At 39.8% G+C, this 20,121-nt stretch overlaps 1 protein-coding gene across 1 annotated transcript in view; it reads left to right on the forward strand.

Moving 5' to 3' along the window:
* The window catches only part of SMS (spermine synthase), a 40,982-nt gene that overhangs the window by 16,439 nt on the left and 4,422 nt on the right, over nt 1–20,121 (forward strand). The window contains exons 3-9 of the mRNA XM_021553026.3: nt 4,010–4,103; nt 4,848–4,912; nt 7,340–7,515; nt 9,317–9,471; nt 10,351–10,440; nt 11,406–11,520; nt 11,979–12,058. Coding sequence (XP_021408701.1) covers nt 4,010–4,103; nt 4,848–4,912; nt 7,340–7,515; nt 9,317–9,471; nt 10,351–10,440; nt 11,406–11,520; nt 11,979–12,058 — 775 coding nt within the window. The remainder of the gene's footprint in view (nt 1–4,009; nt 4,104–4,847; nt 4,913–7,339; nt 7,516–9,316; nt 9,472–10,350; nt 10,441–11,405; nt 11,521–11,978; nt 12,059–20,121) is intronic.

Genomic DNA, 20,121 nt, shown 5'->3' on the forward strand with positions numbered 1-20,121 from the left:
CCACCTTGAAGTTCTTAAAAAACCCCCAAAACCTGAAACTTGAGTCATTGTTTCTACAGTAGAAGAGTGTCTTTTAGAAAAGCTTTGTCCTCCCTTATACTACACATTCATTTTTTACTTTGGTGTCTGAATTCTCATTTAGAGAAGTTCTAATCCTACTGCAGTTGATTTCACAGCAGTGAAAGCTTTAGCCAGTTGAATTTGGTTTGTATGTCACAGAGATGCTGATGAATATGTTAACACTCTGAAGGGAGAGGGGAGTGTGTTTACTTTTTCTTTGTTAGTCCTTTGCTAACCACTCTGTATGCTAGACAGCGCATTTTAAAGGAGCAGGATGAACATTCCTCAGCTCTTTGTTGCAGGCTAAAATGTTGTAGTTGCCTATGGAGAGACCCAGAGTGTAAAAATGGGCTGAAGAATAAGAAGCAGTTGGTAGGAATCAGCAAATGGTTTTATTGGTTTGATTTTCTTCTTCTGTAAAAACAGAACTGGACTAATAGTATAATGTGATTGCCTAGCTCCTTAAGATCCCTCAAGTACTTTGTAATTAAGGTGAAGAACTTTAAAAAAGAGTATGTTTTAGTGAAGCAGTCTCATGCCATTTTCAAAAATTTTACATTTTCCTAGTAAAAGCAAATTTTTATTTCCTCTCTCATTGAGTAGTTTGACAGGTGATGCTTTTTGTGGCAAGCTGTTTTTTAAATACTTGAACTGTTCTCTTTTATAGCGATTCAAAGTTAGTCAGCAGATAAAAGCTTTGATGGGTAAAGTGGAGTTTGTAGGTACCTGTCTTTCTATCCAGCTTTATTCTCTGGGTGTGGTGGTTTGGGAAATCCTTTCTTGGGTACGTGGAATTGCAGTGTTTCCTTGTACTTTGCAGTACAATTAACTAAGGTAGGATGGTGCATTTTGGGTTAGAATATTTTGATCTTTGCGTCCTGTTTCCAGCAGTTACTTTTTGATTCATGCAGTTTGGAATTATTTGTTGACATCTGATGTTTTCTGATGTTCAGGTGCTAAGATGCAGAACTCAATAGAATTGTGTCTGTAGCTGACACCTGTTTGCATACAAGCACAAAAAGCTTGAGCACTGTCTTGGAGGATGTGACAGATATGCAGGTGCAGCAGCAATCGGAGTGTTCTTACAATGGGGACTGCTTTAGTGAGTGCTGCTTTTCAGATGCAGATTTCCTTGCTAGATGGAAAGGAAGAGGATACCTCCTCACTGAGCTTTTTTTTTCCCCCTTGCTACTTTTATGAAATTACATGCAAGCACACACCAGAAGCGTGGCAGGTGGCTTTTTTAAAAAAAAACAGGTGTTATATTTTTTCAGAAAGATGAGACAGGAGGGGCTACTTTTGAAGCAAAGTTTATTTTTCCCCTTGTATGGATTTTAAAGTAATCTTTCCTGTATATTCATAGATAGAAAATGGAAAGTATTGTCATTGTTTTAAAGAACCCTCTTCCACATATTAAAAGAGCAGCTGCTGATAGAAACCAAATTCATATGTATGTTCTGCCAAGCAGAAAAATGTAAAGTGGCAAAATCCAGCATAGCCTTTGCTGTCTGCTAGTAACTTTTTGTGAGCTCTGCTTTGGCCTACCACTACTGCATTAATACTACTTAATACTGGACTGTTAACTTTTTTAGGTACACTTGTACTCTTGGCTGTGTGCTTAAATCTTTATGGGCATTTTAGCTTATTTTAGGTCTCTGTTTTCATCCAGATAACTTATAGCTAAGGTATAACCAACCTGGACCTGTATTATTGTTGAGTATTTTGAATTTCATTCAAGTTTTTGTTTTTTTTTTTACTGTACACCAGCTGAGACTATCAGCCAGCAACTTGGAACCTGTTGGAACTTGAGATTTTGTCCCATCACACAGCCTGCTGCCTGCCTTTCATATCTTCCCCCTTGCCCCAGGTGTCAGGACCCTTCTGTTCTGCTAGAGGTGGCAGCTGGATGAAATGGATGGTTCTGCAGGCTGTTGTCTTTTATTCTAATGCTGTCATACCACTTACAAATCTGGAATTGTGTGGCTGTACTTTCAGAGCAGCTCTCCTCTCTGCCTCTCTTACCTCCCATCTCAAAGCAGGGGCAGGAATATCCCCTGCTGAGGCTCTCATCGAGTCACAGGGGAAGTGAAGATGTCAGCTGTCAAATCTTATGACACCTGTGTGATTCTTATGAGAAATTAATTTAAAAGAGAACTCGAGTCACAGGGCAGTCTATCTGTTGCTCATTTGTGCCAACAGCAATTCCCAGAATGTGGAAGTGAACTGATAAAAAGTTTTTCTAACAGTGAAAATATTTCTGACACTATGCCAGTTTTCAGGAAATCAAATGACAGAGCTGTCTTCTGAAGTCCTTATACATATTTCTGTCTGTAATGCCACAGCTCTAAGGGCCTATGGACTTTACCCTTTTCTCTGTGAATGGTCATGTCCAAAACCTGCTGGAGTGTCAAGTGCTTCCAAGTTCTGCTCTTTTGTCTTTCCTTTAAAAAAACCCCAAACCCTCACAAAGACAGAATCCTGGTAGGCTCTTGTGATCCCTAGCCAAAACCCTGTGTCGGAGGACACCTAGTGGGGAAGCTCTGGGATGGAGGGAGGGCCGCTCCAGGGTGGTGGCAGTCTGTGTGCCATGGGTGTGCATGTGTGTAGTAAATAGAAACACCTTTTCTTCCTGGGAGCAGGACCTGTCTGCAGAGTCTTCAGGAAAGACTAGGAGTGCCCAGACCCAGCCTCTGAGGAGAACTGGGTGACAGTAGTAACACATCAGAGCTGCAGATCACTGCTGTTCCAAAGCCAGCAAGGTGTTTTTATTCTTGAATTGCTTCAGTCAGTTTCATAATTTGATTGTTTTAGAGTTGCCAGAAGTTATCTTCAGATAACACACAATATTCAGGTTTGTATCTGTGACTGCAGCTGGGGGCTGAAGGTCCCAGCACCATGGGGGAGGTAGTATTCCTGTTGAGGCTGACAGTTTTGCAAAAGGAGCTCTGGAAGAGACAAAAAAGGTGGGAGTGGTAGGAAGATGAAAGGTCAGGCAAACTTTGTCATAACAAGTGTTGGTTTGTGTTTTCCTTTGGGGTTGAGTGGGGTGATAAGAGGAGACGGGCAGAGAATGGAGCATTCAGAGAATGATACAGCTTTATCTGAGTTTTCAGGTTGTACCAGTGCATTTCTATGTCTGAATACCCTGCTTTCTTTGTTCAGCCATTCTTGTTCTCATCCCCTCTTCTGCTTTTTTTTTCCAGTGTATGTTTTTCTCCTCTGCTTCCTTTGCAGCCAGTTTCTGTCTTCCCTCCTCCCTAGAATGGGAAAGATTTTGCCTCTGCTACATTGTTTCCTGGTGTCCTTCCCCACTGCCCTTAATTCTTGTTTTCTTAATTGCAAGTTCTCGGAGATTCTTTGTTCACCTCACATACTTAGTGTGGCAAAGCCTTGCTCTTTGGTCTTTAAATGTTTCTGTAGTAAATATACAGTAGGAGTTTTGTTGTCTTTCCATCTGTATTCATCAATGAGAGTTTGCTGCTGCAACTTCTTTGCTAGTCAAAGCTGTGATTTGCTCCAGGAAGCTTATTGTTTTTCACTTACAGATAAACAGACACATCCCCAGAAATGAAAAGGAAAACACAGGGGAAGGAGTGTCTGTTTACTTAAGGCTTGTTTTCAATGAAAAAGCCCAAACCAACACACCTGTTCCAGCAAGCCTTATAGACTAGCAAGCAGTGTCTTCTCATTATACCACTGTTCTTATAGCTTAACACCCTGTTCCCCTGCTTTGCTTCCTACTGGTTTTTAGTTGTGTAGTGATAGGCAAGTTCTTGCAACTTTGTTTGCTCTTTGTGACTTGCAGAGGAAGACTTGAACTGGTGCTGCCAACAGCTACAGATACTGGGGAAAAATATATTCATTTTGAATTTTAATATACCTTGTTTTAGATTTGCTTTCCATACTCTGGTTTTTGATAATAAAATTGTCATTACTGTCTCTGTTGTAGTTTTGCCAATTTGAGAATTCACCCTCATGGACTAGTGTTGGTGGATCTGCAGAGCTACAGTGATGACATGAAAGGAAGAGAAGAAGTTGATCAGGTACGAGTGTTGCTTATCTTACTAGATTTACCTAATTGTATGGGGAACCCCTTTTTTGTCACGTCTCTCAAAGTCTGTCATGGTAAAAGATTACAGATATTAAGGTCAGTTCAAACCTGGATGCTCACAGATGAGGAGCAGTAGCACCTGTTGAAGTTGTGCACACATGTGAGTGTGAATGCACACACTCCTCTGCAAGTACTGGGCCTCATCTTTGTAACAGTTGTGAGGATACAGCAGCCTTGCTTAGGGCTTGAGTCTCTTTAGCTACACAGGGCAGTGAGAGAGGACGTGAGATACTCTGTCTACAGCCCTGGTGTATTAGTGCGAGACTTTGTATTCTCTGTTCTGAGAGATGGGAAGCCTTCATACTCAATCTTTTGCCCCGTGGAGAAAAACAACTTCATCTTCCCTGGCATGAAGACTCTAGACATTGAATACTACAGGGGAAGAGGCCACTGCTGTAGCAGGAATGGAACTTTGAAGGGTTCTCATGTTCCCTCTTTGGATGTGTTGTCCTGGAGAACAGCTAAATGCAGTGATGACAGCTGCTGAAATGTGCACATTCTTGCTAGTAACAAGGCTGAGGAGGCCAGCTAGTTACTCGTGGGCTTCTAGTGTTACATTTCATAGCCTTTTCATAGCAGGTGCTGTTCTATTGACTTCCAGGTAGGCTAATTTAACAGATATTTTGCATGAAGTGCTGATCTACAAATTGTACTTCTGGTTTGCTATGTTTTGCAGCTTCTAAACAAAGTAGAAGAAAGAATGAAAGAATTGATTCATGGTAACATAAAAAGGGTGAAAAGGTAAGTTTGTACCTTTGCTTCTTATGTGGCGTGTCTGCATAGTTACTACAGATAATAAGCAAGTTAGGTTTTGCAGTATTGCAGTGAATAGCCTGGAATATGAAGGTATGGATGGGATATTTTTTTAGTTTCTTGAGAAGATTGCATGAAATAGTGAGAGAAAATGCAATATGGAAGCAGGAGCAAACTGCTCTGAAAGAGCTGGGCAGCCAAAAGTGGTAGAGGAAAAGGCTGGGGAATAAACTGTACTCTATGGGCCACATCCCACAGCTCATGGAGAAGGTGAACAGGATCAGACCCAGCCCTATGACTGCCAGGCTGGGCTGTAGTATTGAGGCAACTCTGAGCATGAGCTGGGTGTCAGGGACTGGCAAAAGACTTGGACAGGTGGGGATAGAGCTGCAGTGCAGCTCTGGCACAGGGACTAGGGGTGAGCATTAGAGCTAAAATGGAGCTCAAGCCCACAGAGGAGACTTTGCCCTGACAAGGTTTCCTGCAGCTCTTTCTCACATCTCTGCCTCTGCTGTGCATCATGGTGCTTGCTTGTGGGTATGTGTACTTTAACATATCTGCCAAGAAGGTATGTTTTGTAGCAAATTTTATATAATTAAACTTAAGAATGGAGACTTTGCAAGCCCTTTGTCAGTTTGGATTATTTAAATTCAAGGCTATGTGTTTAAATTTAAAGACTCAAATTGCAGCTCATGGCCTGGTGCTGAAATAACTCATACTGTATGTGGCTTGTTGTTGTCTTTGTGGTGGCTGTCTGAAAAGTGACTGATACCTTGAAGCCAGGGAGCACTTACTCTAGGCATGCACACGGCAGGAAGTGCAGCAGGTGCTTGAAGGAACATAAAAGTGAAAATGGGTCAAGAAAAGTAAAAAGCAAGTGTGAGATCAACGAGGCTCAGTAAAGCCAAGGAGTGAAGCAGTATTATGGCAGAAAGTAGATCTGGAGGTTGAGAGAGCACAAGTAAAGTGGTAGTAATTTGAAAAGTGGTATTATACTTGCATATTGTTATTTCTGTTTTACAGTTGCATGTAAAACAGAGTAATTATCAGAGAAGAGAGTACTTCAACCTGGTAAATCCTCACAAAAGGTGCACAGTGTATGAACATAGATGATCTTGCATCTGTGCTTATGGAGAGAAGCTTTCTGAGGCTGTTTTGATGCTGAAATAATAAAAGGAGTTTGTGGAATCCCTGTGATAGGAATTTCCTAAAAGTGGCTCGGGACAAAGTTTGCCTGGAGTGCTCTGGATCTTCTGATTACCTTTGTATAGGGAGATGAACCTCCTAGAACAGTGCATCTGGCATGGATCTTATCACACACTCCTCCATGTCTTTTTTCGCTTGTTTTTGGTTTGTGAGGTTTTATATGGTTTTTTTGGGTTCTTTTAAATTCATTTTGCATTGTTTTGTTTTGGTGTCAGCTGGACACATGGAGCTGCAGTAGGATGAATGTAGCTGGAGAAGTTTCTCGCACCTTTTTGTTGTAAGGCAGGGTTGCTCTTGCTCCCACCGTGTGCCGCCATCTGGCGGCTCGCTGCGGGTAGGAAGCGTTTCTGGAATGTTGATTGGGAATCGCTAGGGAATTTAGAAGCAGCTTGTTGGATCTGTCTTCTGCTACAGTCTCCTGGAAAAAAAACCCTTTAATTCTTTGATGTGCCTGTGGGAGATCTGATGAACTCTGTGCCTGCACATTTTGCCTAAATGCAATCTGATTGTTTACTGTCATATCAAAGATAGTTTGTCTTTACAGGTTTGAACCAAGGTACATATCTATGAATTAAAAAAAAAATCCTAAAACCCACAAACAACATATCCGAAGCAATCTTAGCAGATGCTTGAACCACTTTTAAAAAGTAATGCAGATTATTGACTGATATCAAGGATTGTGGTTATGTACTGCAGGCTGACCCAGCTCAGTTTGAAACACTGTAATAGTGCTTTTTTTTGTTTCTCTATGTATTAACATATGTCTCAGTATAGCTTCAGAATGAGATCCACTTAATCTCAGAGAAATGGCTTTCTTAACTGAACAGAAGATTAGAAAAGCTTTTCTCATGTGTTTTTTTTTTGGTCTATATTCTGTTTTTGTGCTGTATTAATTTCTAGTTAATGAGCTGATTCTTCTGTAGAGGCTCATACATTGTGTAAATTCTGTCTCATAGAATAGAGAGAAATTTACAGGTACATTGTAGAAGTTGTACATAAAGAAGAACCATTTGTGCTACCTGTCCCTTAGCAAGTTAACATATGACTGGTAAATTTCTTATATCTGTTAAGTGTTAAATGTGGCAAGTTATCTTAGAAGCCTCTTATATATATTATTTAATGTGGTGAATCCACAGTATGTTTAGAGGGGATTAAAAAAAAATAAACATTCCAAATTGTTGTAATCTTCTCTCATATCACTTTTTTCAGGTTGCCAGCCATTTTGAGAGGAGGTGTTATTGATAGATACTGGCCCACAGCTGATGGGCGCCTGGTGGAGTATGACATAGATGAAGTTGTTTATGATGAAGATTCACCTTTTCAGAACATTAAAATTCTGCATTCAAAACAATTTGGGAATATTCTTATTCTCAGTGGGGATGTTAGTAAGTATCATTTCATTTAAGAATGTCTGTTGTGAAAATGTCAGAAGTGTTGTTTTCTATCCTGTGGCAGTTTTAATAGATGTCTAAAGGTAATGGTTCAGATACTGGAAACTGTTTGTGCATGTACACATATATCTGTTCCTATACATTAAGGACGTTAATCAGGCTGACCAGTGTAAAATCTAGAGTTAAAAAAAAAATAAAGTTTATTTTTCCAGAGTTAGCGTCTTTGCCACAGAAAGTGGCATGGGAGAATAGAAGATGATGTTCTATAGCAGAGCTTGCTCTACTCCATTCTTTTATATGAACTTTTCTCTGTTGCCAGTCCAACCTTCTAAGAGCTTCTCTTTGAAAGTAAAACAAGCTACTTTGTCAGTCTTCAAAACACAATGGAGTTCCAAAGAAATATGAAATGTGACCTGGTGTGTGTGCATAATCTTGCTTCTCCCTTTAATTCTCTAAGGGAATTTCCTGCTTGGTGAGGTATAGGACAGCTGTATCTCAAAACAATTTAGATGCTTTATTGATGAACATCTTTTGACTCTTCTTCAAAATATTAGAACTCATAAGTTAATCAAAATAGTGACCCAACCTTTTTGTGAGGGTTTTTATATGTGGTACTTCATGCCTGCTGACCTTTGTATTTTTGAAAGTGGACTTAGGAGAAGGTGGACTACTGTTCTTTAAAGCTGGAGACTGCTGTTTACTGTAAAATCTAGGCAACAACAGGACTATGCTTTGTAAAATCTTAGTTCTTATGTTGAAAAGGGATTGACTGTGGTAAATGAAGGATGTTGCTGCCCAGGGATAGAATACCTATTTTCACTCTAATGGCAGAGTAATTAAGAAGTTGAAATACAGCTTTTTGAAATCATTGAAAGTACCTCTAACAATTCAATTAGCTTTCTGCAAGTATCAAGAGTGTTTCTGTGCAGATGGCAGCTGAAAAGTACTGCTATTGAATTCATTAGCAAGGTATTTTCTAATCCAGATAGAATTGTATTAGAAATCATCAAATTGGATACTCAGTTATTCTAGCCAGAAATTCTACATCAGAGATAATATGGAGGTGAGGTTTTACTTGAACATTATGACAATGTTCCTTGTAGAAAAGGAAGTATGCCATTACTTACTTCCCTTCCATGGGACTTTGAAATAATGCTTTGTCTCATTTTGTTATTGTGCGCTCATAAGTGAGGTAGTGATTGCCAGGCAGAGTGACAGGATGTGCCACGATGTGCTGCTGCACAGAGCTTGGCCCTTGTAGTGTAGATCTTGGCCCTTGTTGCAGCTTGGCAGTGTTACTGCTTGCTTTGAAGCTAATGCTGGCAGCAGGCAAGCTGCAGGGCTCTTCAGCACCTGGGTGTTAAGGGTCATGTTTGTTTCTGTGCAGGGATCCATGGGTGTGCATCCAGGTTGCTCTTATTAGCTGGGATCCACAATGGATTTTCAAAAGTTTCCAGATTTGTATCTTGCAGGATGAGTGTGAGATAAAAGCCCACTGAAGTATGAAGTGACAGCATTAAGTTACCAAGACCGATGGTTTTGCTCTGCTGCTTTTTCTCGTGGTGCACAGTACTGCTCAGTGCTGAGGTGGCCATTGTTGGGCTCATGTGGAGAACTGGGGAATTATGTGGGATTCTGAGAAGAGTCTCATTACTTGGACTGTCACTGATAGCCAGGTTGTTTCTGTAGATATTCTTGCTTTGGTCTGTGTTGTATCACCTCTGGATTAATACCAGTTATTGGGAACAACTGAAGATTTAATATTGCTGTCCAATTCTTTCTTCCTTCCATTCAGATCTGGCAGAAAGTGACCTGGCATATACTCAAGCCATAATGGGCAGTGGAAAGGAAGATTACACTGGGAAAGAAGTTCTAATCCTAGGAGGTGGTGATGGAGGAATACTATATGAGATAGTCAAACTGAAGCCAAAGATGGTTACTATGGTAGAGATATCCTTTGACAAATGGCCCATCATTCATATCAACCTGAGCTTTCTTCTGATACCAGCACTGAGCACAGTTACCTGTCAGGTTTTGATTTGTGTGAGGACATAGGGTCCAAAGTGAAATCTTTTTGTCACCTTAGAGAGACCCATTGGCTGCATACTTGTGCGTCATTACGCAACACCTGATTTCAGGTTCCCAATCCATACCATAAGTCTTGAGTAGCAGTTTACATATGGCTGGAAAGGAATGCCTGTGTCATCAGACTGGTGCTTTCTCTAATAACAGAAGACAGATCTGTCAAGTTTGGGCTCACTTCTGCCTTCTTGAGTTTGTCTGTTTTCCTAAAGAAAGCTATTAAAAAAATAGTGCCTAGAAGCAAAAAAATTTAATCCATAGAAATGTCAGGACCTGATTAACAGTATTGATTAATTGACCAACCCTGTTCTAAAAATACCAATACAAACCAATTTTCAACATTCTGTAGTTTGTCACATAAATTGCTGTTAGCCATATGAGATGTTGATCACCCTAGGTTTTGAGATTTATTTGCTAAGACTAAAAATAATTGTTTCAAAAGTGTAGGTTAAAATCTTAATCTAGTTTAACTTTATAGTTTTCCGTAGTCTTACAGTTCACATTTCAGACTTTCACAGTAATGATAACCTAAGGTATCAAAAATACTGGTTAAAACCAAGAATAAGCACTTCGTGATCATCTAATTTAATCTGGAGGCCAGTACATAAGGTCGACTATTGCAGTATATTTACCCCTACACACATCTAATTATTTCTTTGTGAATGCCTCTTTGACAACTTGCTTCTGAAGAAGAAGAAACTCTTAACTGTATTTTTGGAATCAATTATGCCTTGACAAGCTTCAAACATTGACCAAATGGTGATTGATGGGTGTAAAAAACACATGCGTAAAACGTGCGGAGATGTCTTAGACAATCTGAAAGGAGACTGCTACCAGGTAATACTTTGTTTTACTTTCATTGCAAGTCTTATTTCAAATACACGTAGTCTGGAAGGATTGCTATGGCAAAGTTTTGGGGACAAGTCTTCTGACTCAAATTTGGGAAGATCTTTTTTTTCTTTTGTACAACACTTGCATATTTTAATAACTGGAGTTTATATTGGAAATATTTTAACTCTCTCTTTAGACTTCTAAAATTTATTGCATATGTAGCTTTTAAGGAATATGAAATAGGAGAATGATCGCTCTAACTTAGAAATAAAGAAGAGATAGCAGTAAGAATGTTGTGTTTAACATCATTCCTTAAACTCTTAAAAACAAAGAAGAAATGTGTTTCTTAGTTGTTCTAGACTATTGAAAATAGCTGAATTTGGAATACACATTTAACAATTATTTTTATTTTGCAGGCAAAATCCCTTAGTATACACTGCTATTATATTAAAGTAAAAGCCCCAATAAATGTCATGCATCCCTGCAGTTGAGTTCTCTGTGCTGCATCTGATAGCACTTACAAATGAGCCCAGTGTAATCTGACATGTTTGTTTTTATTACTGGCCCTTAGCTGTTGTCACAGCTACAAACTTACAAAAGCTAGCTAATAAAAATACACAAAAATAACAGAAGTCACATGCTACTCCATGGAAATCAGTGGCCTTTCATACAAATACTTTATTTAACTCAACATCTTGGAACTGCTAACTGTTGTCAGCATTTGGTAGAAAGAACAGTGGTCACAGATCTAGGAACTTCAGTCCTGGAATGCCTGTGTTTTCACTGTCAGAATTCCTACAAAGTTCCTCCTTTCTGTATGATGTAAAAAGTTGAAAGTGGAGACTAGAATTTAACATGCGTTTAATGTTGTAATTTTTTTCCTCCTAATTTCTGCAAGTCCACATTTGTTTCTTTTACCTGGTCATTTTTAGGGTGTTTTTAGGACTAGCAACAATATTTCATTCTTATAGGTTCTAATTGAAGACTGTATTCCGGTACTGAAGAGATATGCCAAAGAAGGAAGAATGTTTGATTATGTAATTAATGATCTGACAGCTGTTCCAATCTCCACATCTCCAGAAGAAGGTAAATCTTCTAACTTACTTACTTAAACTTCTGAGACTTTTCACATTTCTGTCCTTCTGCTGCATAATAGTCTGCAGCATAAATGCTTTCTTTTTTTCGATTTAAGAAGCAGATCTGAGAAAAAAGACAACTGTTTTTTTGAATGTTAGAAAAGACTAGCAAGTGCCTAGCACTCTTTTTAGTCTCTTATTCCAGAATAATATAAACTCATGTAACTCTTGAAGTATTTGGAGTTCATACTCCAGTAAATTTTCCTCGCTGCATAATTTATTGGAAACTTCAGGAAAATTCCTGTGAAGAAAAACAATACTCATGCTGTCATTGCCATTGTGTATGGTTTGCATTTGTTTTTTTTTAATCCAGGCTTTATTTTTAAAAACTTTTTAAGTCTTGAATATGTAATAAGTAAACAAGCCAATAATGTGCTGTTCTGCTTTTCAATCATTGCTCATATGCAGATTCCACATGGGAATTTCTACGGTTGATTCTTGACCTCTCAATGAAAGTCCTGAAACAAGATGGAAAATACTTCACACAGGTATGATACTTGGATATAATAAAGTACTGCTTTATATCTATCACAATTTGCATATTTTCAGTTAAAAAAAAGACAAAGCTAACTGAAAATCTACTTCAAGCTGGTTTTCTCCCTTTAATGACTTAACAGGCATTTTGCATGAAAGTTAGGATTTGCTAACTGACTTGTCTTTTCTCCTTATTTCAGCTGAATATGTACTGCTTTTGTCTGGAGTTCAAAAGCATAATTTTAAGACTCAGCAAGGCACACTTCAGAATATTGCAGCTAAACAGTTCTTGGAAAAGCAGAACAGATGTACTTCATGAAGAGATACATGGTTTTTAAGCTAATGTCTCTAATTGTAGAGTATAAACCACAGAAATTTGTCATTCATTAAAGTGTAAGAGTTTGACATAGGTGCAGTGAGATGAGAAAATGGTATAGTCACCTCATAGGTAATAGAATTGTGGTATAGCTTTCAACAGATAATACTTCAGGTAATCCTGAATTTGAAATGTTACAAAGTTGTGTGCTATTGTACAAGAATGTGACAGGAGCCAGCAGATGGTTTAGTGAAGTCTAAGTCTCTGAAGCAGTATGTTTTTTGTCATGCTCATAAACTAGACTTCTGATGTGTGGAGAATGTAAGTACTGTAATTTAGAATAGTATCCTTAAACTCTGAAATATATAGAAATTCATTTATTTTAAAATTGTGCAGGTTTATAAAGAAATGCAAAACTTGTGGGATGAGGTTTCTGGCAATTCTAGTAGGCTGCTCTATTTTAAAATGCTGTGGTTGTATGAGCAAGAAAATTATCTTGTGGTTGAAATAAAATACATGATTAACATGGTTTTGCCACACTTCTAAATTTTAATGGCATTTCTGTCTTGTTAATTGTAGAAATATTTGTGGCAGTCTTTGCTGTGAAAATGACACTAAATGTTTTGGAAACAGAGCAAGTTGTGTTGCAGTTACTGTCCTTGTAGCATACACAGCAATAGTAACTCGCCTTATTGGAATGAGGATAAACGTATATCTGGGGACAGTTTCTGTTGGACTTTGCAGAAGGACTCTTGAAAAGAAGCTTGTGCTGAAAGCTGAAATGATGGCTGTGCTGCAGCCAGAGGGCAGGGGGGTTGTTCTGTGTCAGCTGGAACCAGCTGAGGTGGAGACAGGTGCAGCCCTTGCTGCTTGTTTTGCCCTGATGGGAGGAGGTAAGTCAGCTCTCCAGCATGTGGTTGCACAGAAGGAAGGAAAGGATAGCAATCCTGAACCAGCTCTGGTGGGTTTTAGCAGTTGTGAAACTATGAAGTGTTACATTTTGTGGTCCCAAAGCAACATGGCAGGATGGGAAAGAAACAATATTAAAATTGATGTGGCTTAAAATTGGACTTAGGGCTAATGGGTAGCCAGGGCAGGGGCTGGAGTATAGAAGCAGTGTTCTCTAGCAATTTAGTCTTCCTGAAGATGTTGAAAAAAGGACAAGTAATACTGGGGCAGACAGCTGTTAGAGCTTTTGATACATCTTTTGATAGACTACTCAGCTCATTTGATGGTCCTTGTAGCCACTTTGCAGTTGAGCCTGAAAAAACAAAATAGTCCTCTGTAAAAATGGAATAACCCTCTATTGGGTTTATTTGGGCAGGTTTTGGTAGTGGAGGAGTGTGAGAAAGGCTCCCCATGTCTAACAGAGGTAGTACCAGCTGGCTCCAGGATGGACCTGCTCCTGACCAAGGCTGAGCCCATCAGTGACTTCGGTAGTGCCTCTGGGATAAGATTGTTGAAGGGCCAAAAATTGCTGCACAACAGCCAGAGAGAGAAGTGAGAACATAGGAGAGAAACAGCTCTGCAGACTCTAAAGTCACTGAAGGAGGGGGGGAGATGCTTCAGGTACCAGTGCAGAGATTGCCCTGCAGCCCATGATGAAGACCATGGAGTAGCAGGCTGTGCTCCTGCAGCTCCACAGGGGAGCAGAGATCCCCATGCAGCCTCTGGAGGAACCCATGGTGGAACTTGTGGGTACCTGAAGGAGGCTTGTGACCCTGTGGGAGCCCCACACTAGAGAAGCCTTCCTGGCAGAAACTGTGACCTGTGACCCTGCAGGGGACCCATGCTGGAGCAATTAATGAAAAACTGCAGCCTATGGAAGGACTCAGGTTGGAGAAGTTCTGGAGGACTTGTCTCCTATAGGGGGAGAGCCCAGACGGGAGCAGAGTGTGAGGAGGAAGGAGCAGCAGAAATAACATGGGATGAACTGACCACAGTCCCCGTTTCCCATCCTCCAGTAGTGCAGTGGGGAGGAGGTGGAGAATTCGTGAGTGAAGTTCACCGTGGGGAGAAGAGAGAGGTAGTGGAAGGTATTGTTAAAATTTGGATTTATTTCTTATTATCCCACTTTGATTTGATGAGGAAATTGAGTTCATTACCCAAGTCGAGTCTGTTTGCCTGTGACAGTAACTGGTAAGTGTTCTCTCCTCAGCCCTATCTTGGCCCATGAGTCTTTTGCTATATTTTCTCTCCTCTGTCCAGCTGAGCAGGGTGTTATTTGTAGGCACCTGGCATCCAGGCATGGTCAACCCACCACACCCTCAGACAACTCAACAGTCTGGTCAGACTATTGGGGTGCTTTGAATAAAATTAGCTATCTATAACTTCGTTTAAATTACTTAAATTTAAATTCAATTAAGCTAACTGAAGCTGGCTACTTGGAGGATTGGTTAGACTATAGACAGAAATTCAAACATGACCACTACCAACTTTGGCAGCTTAGTCACACATTGGGAACTCATAAACTATTTTGAATGTTCTGTTGTGTTTGCTGTTAAATTCCAGTGCTTTTTCTTCTGTGTATTAACATTGGGAATTTAAGTTACTTCTGGTTCAGCTATCTACTTGCAGGATGCTTATGTTACACAGCAGGCCTTGCTGAAGAAATCATGTGCCTTTTAAGGCAGTTGTGTTTTTAAAATGCAAGGCTGTATGCCCCCCAGCCCCTTCCTTGCATTTTGGTTCTTTAAAACAAAAAATATTAAATGTCGTCAAGAAAAGGGACTGAGGGAATGTCCACTTACTTGTTGGAGTATCATCTTTGCTATGGTGAGGAAATGTCTTGTAGGAAAAATACAGCAAAAGGATTGTTGTCCTGGTGACCACCAGCCAGCAATTGCAGTTGTCTCTTCTGCCTTGGCATTATTTTGTACTAACATTGAAAATTTCTGTCCTTTGTAGTTTGTAGTTGGTCCCCTTGCACCCTGAACAGAATTGTGTGCATCTAGTTAGAATGTAATTTATTTCAATGCCAAAGAAATGCTTTACCTAAAAGTGGAATTGTGTTCAGAGAATGCCATCCTTTCCCATAATGTATTGCTGTCTGTCTAAATGCCATTGCTGGGAAAAATAAAAGGAAATGCTCATCACCTCTTTGAGTTCTGCACAAGTTTTAGAAAATGTTCTGATGTGCACGTGAATTGTCAGCAAGCAGGGTCTTAGTGCTGCCTAACTCCAGATGGATATAATTTATCTGAGATTATAAAAAGTATAATTTCTGGCACGCTGCTCTTAACACACCTGGTGGTTCCCTTGGGATTCCTTCCGTGGTGATGCTCAAAGCAGTTTCCAAATGCTGCTGCAGAATGTCCTGTCACCACTGGGTGGAGGCAGCTAACCGGTATTGCCTGGCAGCTCATTAACATTTATAGAGATTCTTCCTGTGGAAGGTTTTTCAGACTGTTTATTTGTATTCCTAGGGGATATAAGAACTTATGTTGTCAATTTTAAGATGCAGGAGGGACTTCTTCCTTTTTTTTCAGCTCTAGAAAGATACAAAAGGGCAGTTAATGGATGTCATTCTCTGCTGCTTTAAATTTGTGTCTGAGTGTGTTTGGGGAAAAATGCCTCTATTTTCTCTGTGCAAAAAGTAATCACAGCTTAGAATAAAAACTTGTATGAGTAGCAGATGTGCTTTACATGCCCTTGCTTTTCTAGCTGCATCATCCATATTGAGTGTTGCAACCTCTGCACAGAGGCTGCAACACTCAATCTGCACAGAGAGACATGAGCTTTGGGGCCCTTAGCCTGCAGGACTTGCAAACCTGTCTGTAGGTTTAAGACTTGAAGCTTGTTTGTGAAAACTTACTGTTAAACATAATCCCACCACTCTGAGGTTCAGTGCTCATATGGCATGCTCTTATTTCCATTCTTCTGAAGCTGGTGCTTTGACATATTTAATGATATGATAGGAGGCCATGTCTGTGAGGTGCTTGGTGTTATATTCTCCAAGGAGAGACAGAGGTCCAGGCTCCCAGCCATCACAGTGGAGAGAAATGGGAATTGATAAGGATGTAAGACATTGGTGTAACCTGAGGTCCACTTTCATCTCTAATATACCTTCCCAGCAATATGTTTCCAAACATGTTAAGTGTTTTTACAGTATTGGACTCCCTAAAAGTATGATTTTTATATGGCCCAAATGATTTCTTACAAGTGAGTATATATACTTGTAGATAGCAGCATGATATGTGCTTTTTGTTTACCTGAACCATCACCCTTGTGCATTCACAGTACCACATGAGGATTGTCCCAAGAGCTGTGAAGCCATGCTCTGTCAGATGCTGAGACTGGTTGTAAAGTTGTCTCTGAGTGTCAGTGGATTGTGTGTAGCTAAGAAACGGCCTTTTTCTGTGCTAAGTTTTTGTTCTGTTGATCTAATCTTTTGAGGTTGAGAAGGCTGTCATTTTCAGTCTGTTTATGTAGTAGAACCTTTAAAAATACCTCTGAACAGGAATTTGTAACTTCCTGGTTGGGGTCACTCAGCCCAGGCAGGATAGAAGCTCAGACCACTCACAGGTTCCAGTAAACAGCACTGACCTACTGAAGGGATCATGTGTCTCCCACATGAACATGTGGCCCTTCGCTAAGCTGTCTCTTCCTGGCCACTCATATACAGCCCTCTAAATGTCCAGACAATCATCATGTTGCTCCATAGTTAGACTCCTTTTTTTGGCTACTGTGTGGGCTTTCTAATTAGCATTTGCAATGAGGGAGCAAGATTCTCCATGAGTGAACCATGAAAGGAAGTTGGAAGAATGGCTGTATGTCCCTATGTGAACCTCTGTGATTTCTTGGTAGTTCAAGAGACTTTAAGGAACAGACGTTTCATTTCCTTTTGTTAATGAGCATTTAGCCAGTGGAGGTACAAGTGGGTTTGCCTCCATTATTTCCTTAACAGCCCTCAGTGTCCCCCAAAAACTAAGCCTAGCTTTGATGCTGGGTGTTTCATGCTCTGTGTCTTACTGCTTATTAGTCAATGTGAAGTGAGGAAGGATAAAACCAAACCATGGCTATGTCCAATGCTGGCACATCATTATAAAATAAAAATAGAAACCCATGCTAAACATAAAAATTCAACTTCTCTGGCATACAGTCACAGACAAAGGTGGCCTGTGATATATGGTGTTAGATATGTAAGAAATGGGCAAGTATGGAAAAAGAACCTTTTCACCTGCTTTTAACTCAGTAGTTTACTTTCTGAGGGTTGGAGGAGGCATAGTTGTAGGGAACGCTGTGCTCCAGGACAGCTTTGATGAATGGAGACGAGAGATCTCTGAAGGCTGCTCTTAGAATATCAGGTTTATTAGGGATGGTGAAAGGTCTTGCTTGGAGCTGCCAGACACAGCACGTGGCAAGGTCTGAGGGGATTGGGGAGGGGAGAGACAAGGGGTAGAGAGGATGCTCTAGGAGAGGGTGGAAGTTCCAAGAGGGGGGAAGTTGCAAGAGGGTGGGGATTCCAAGAGGGTGGGGGTTCCAAGAGGGTGTCTGGCCCCTTGAGGCCCCTTATCAGGGGGCTTCAAGGTGGGCTGGGACAAGACTTGGGCCAATGGGGTCACAGACACCTGATGCTTCAGGGGAGGGTTACAGGTGTGGGATGAATCATACATTTTGGGGGTTGAGATGGAACAGTCCATTTGACTTTTGGACCTATCTGTAGGTAAGGGCATTGTTTAACCAGTAGGGGGGATTGTTTTCATCCTGGCTGTCCTATTGTGAATCTTTTGCCAGGCAATTTTATTTATTCATCCTTCCCAACACATAGTGGCCTAAGTTCAACTTGTAACCAGTTGATGGACATAATGGGCAGAGTTAACTGGAACTTACAGGGCCAATTTAAACAATTTTTTTTGTTTTGCTACTTTAAAGAATGATTTTTGTCTGTCCAGAGCTGTATTTTTTATTTAAATTTGTTGTGTGTTGTCCTGTAGAAACCTAAAAACGAAACCCAAGGAACTGCAGAATTTATGCCTTGTGAGAGCCCAGAAAATGAGGGGATGAGCTGTTGAAGCGAGTGCAAGCACTGAGCAGACTCAGGATGCAAAGGCTGTGAAGCAGTTCAGGAGCCAACTGTCTTAAGCAAGGTTCTAGAGATTAAGATTTGTTAATCTCAAAAGTTAAAATTGCCTTAAGTATTTTTGTGTCAGAGAGATGCATCTTAAAGGTAAAATAAATTCTCATTCTCCTAGTTCTTACCTGTCAAATTGTTTGACATGGAACAGAGATTAAGTGAGGAGGGCTAGGGAGAGGAGTTTGGTAGGGTCTTTTGTATATGGTGAAAAATTGGCTGAACCTTGTGGGAGAAAAAAGGAAGTGATTTTGCTTTTTGAAAATGTGTAATTGGTGAGTCATCTGCTTTAAACCTTATTGAACAGCATTCAGTATTAGCTGTTCTTTGAGTTATATGGTGTCTGTTAGAACAAACAATGCATTGCTCTACCACATAACTCTTCATTAGGCAGTGGGAGTTAAAGTGAACACTGTGTTGCATTCTGGGCTTGGTTCTCTGTGGCATTTGGGTGATACTGGAACATCCAAGTGTGATTGACATTGTTACTAAAATGTAGTCTTGGTTAGTACAGCTGGTCATATTTTAAAGAAAGGTGTTAAAAATACTGATTTTTTTTTTTCAATAAGTTTATTGAAGTAAGCCTTAGGTTTTGTAGATTTGATTTTTTTGAGTGCTTAATTTTGTGTTGACTGAAGCCAGATAGTTAAAAAAAAAAAAGTATGCAGAACTATAAAATTCTGTAGTGTTTCTCCAGAAGAAAAAAGTTGATAGAAGAACCAGGTGAGTTGTCTGAACCTTTAGGCAAGATCTTGATTTGGAGATTGTGGGTTTGAAAAGTAGAAATTGTTTTTTGGCATGTTCATTGTTCCTGTAATTTGTTTTCCATGGTGTCTGCACTGATTTGTCCCTCACTAGAGAAGGGTGAAATGATGAAATACTGAAGCAACAGTCTGGGAATCTGTATACTCTTCTGTCATTGTGTATCCTGTTCAACTCCCTACGTAATAGTGGTGTGCTCTGTAAATTACCTAGCAGTGTTCCTATTTATGACTCAAATTACACACAGGTTGTTTTTTAGTTTTCTTTTGGATTCAGTCTGATGTTGAAACAAAATGAGATGTTTGGTAAAGGGCATCTGAACAAAAAAAACCCCACCACAATCCCCTGGATAATAACAGGTTACTAAACAAGTACTGCAGCAGTCTGTTTATTGTGCTCACTTTCTTTTAGTCTTTTACCTTTTTGTAAGTCTCATTTCTTTTCTGATACCCAAAACCAAATATGAAAATTTATATACAGCATGTCACATTCCTTTACTAAATAAGCAAGTACTAGTTTGTTTGTGCAATATAATCAAAATTGTAATCAAACATATTTTATGCAAATTCTTTTGAAGGAGTGCTTTCCCAGGTATGATTTTTAAAAGATTAGAGAGTGATAGAATAGAGTAGAGTCATAGATTTTGCGGTGTGGAAGGGGCCCACAACAATCATCCAAGTCCATCTCCTGGCCCTGTGCAGGACAATCCCAAGAATCACATCATGTGCCTGAGGCCATTGTCAAGATGCTGTGTTAAGATTTTTTTTTTTTTTAAGTTGAGGTTTTCTTTTCTACTTGTGAAGGCTTGAGCACAATTAAAAAAAAAATGAGCAGGATGCAGAAAATTCAGAGGAAGATGAGTGGAATGAATTCTCTTTTCACTTCTTCTGGAAATAGAAATGTTTTGAATACACTGTGAAAAAATC

This window comes from Lonchura striata, chromosome 2 (genome assembly GCF_046129695.1).
Source record: "Lonchura striata isolate bLonStr1 chromosome 2, bLonStr1.mat, whole genome shotgun sequence".
Classification (NCBI taxonomy): Eukaryota; Metazoa; Chordata; class Aves; order Passeriformes; family Estrildidae; genus Lonchura; species Lonchura striata.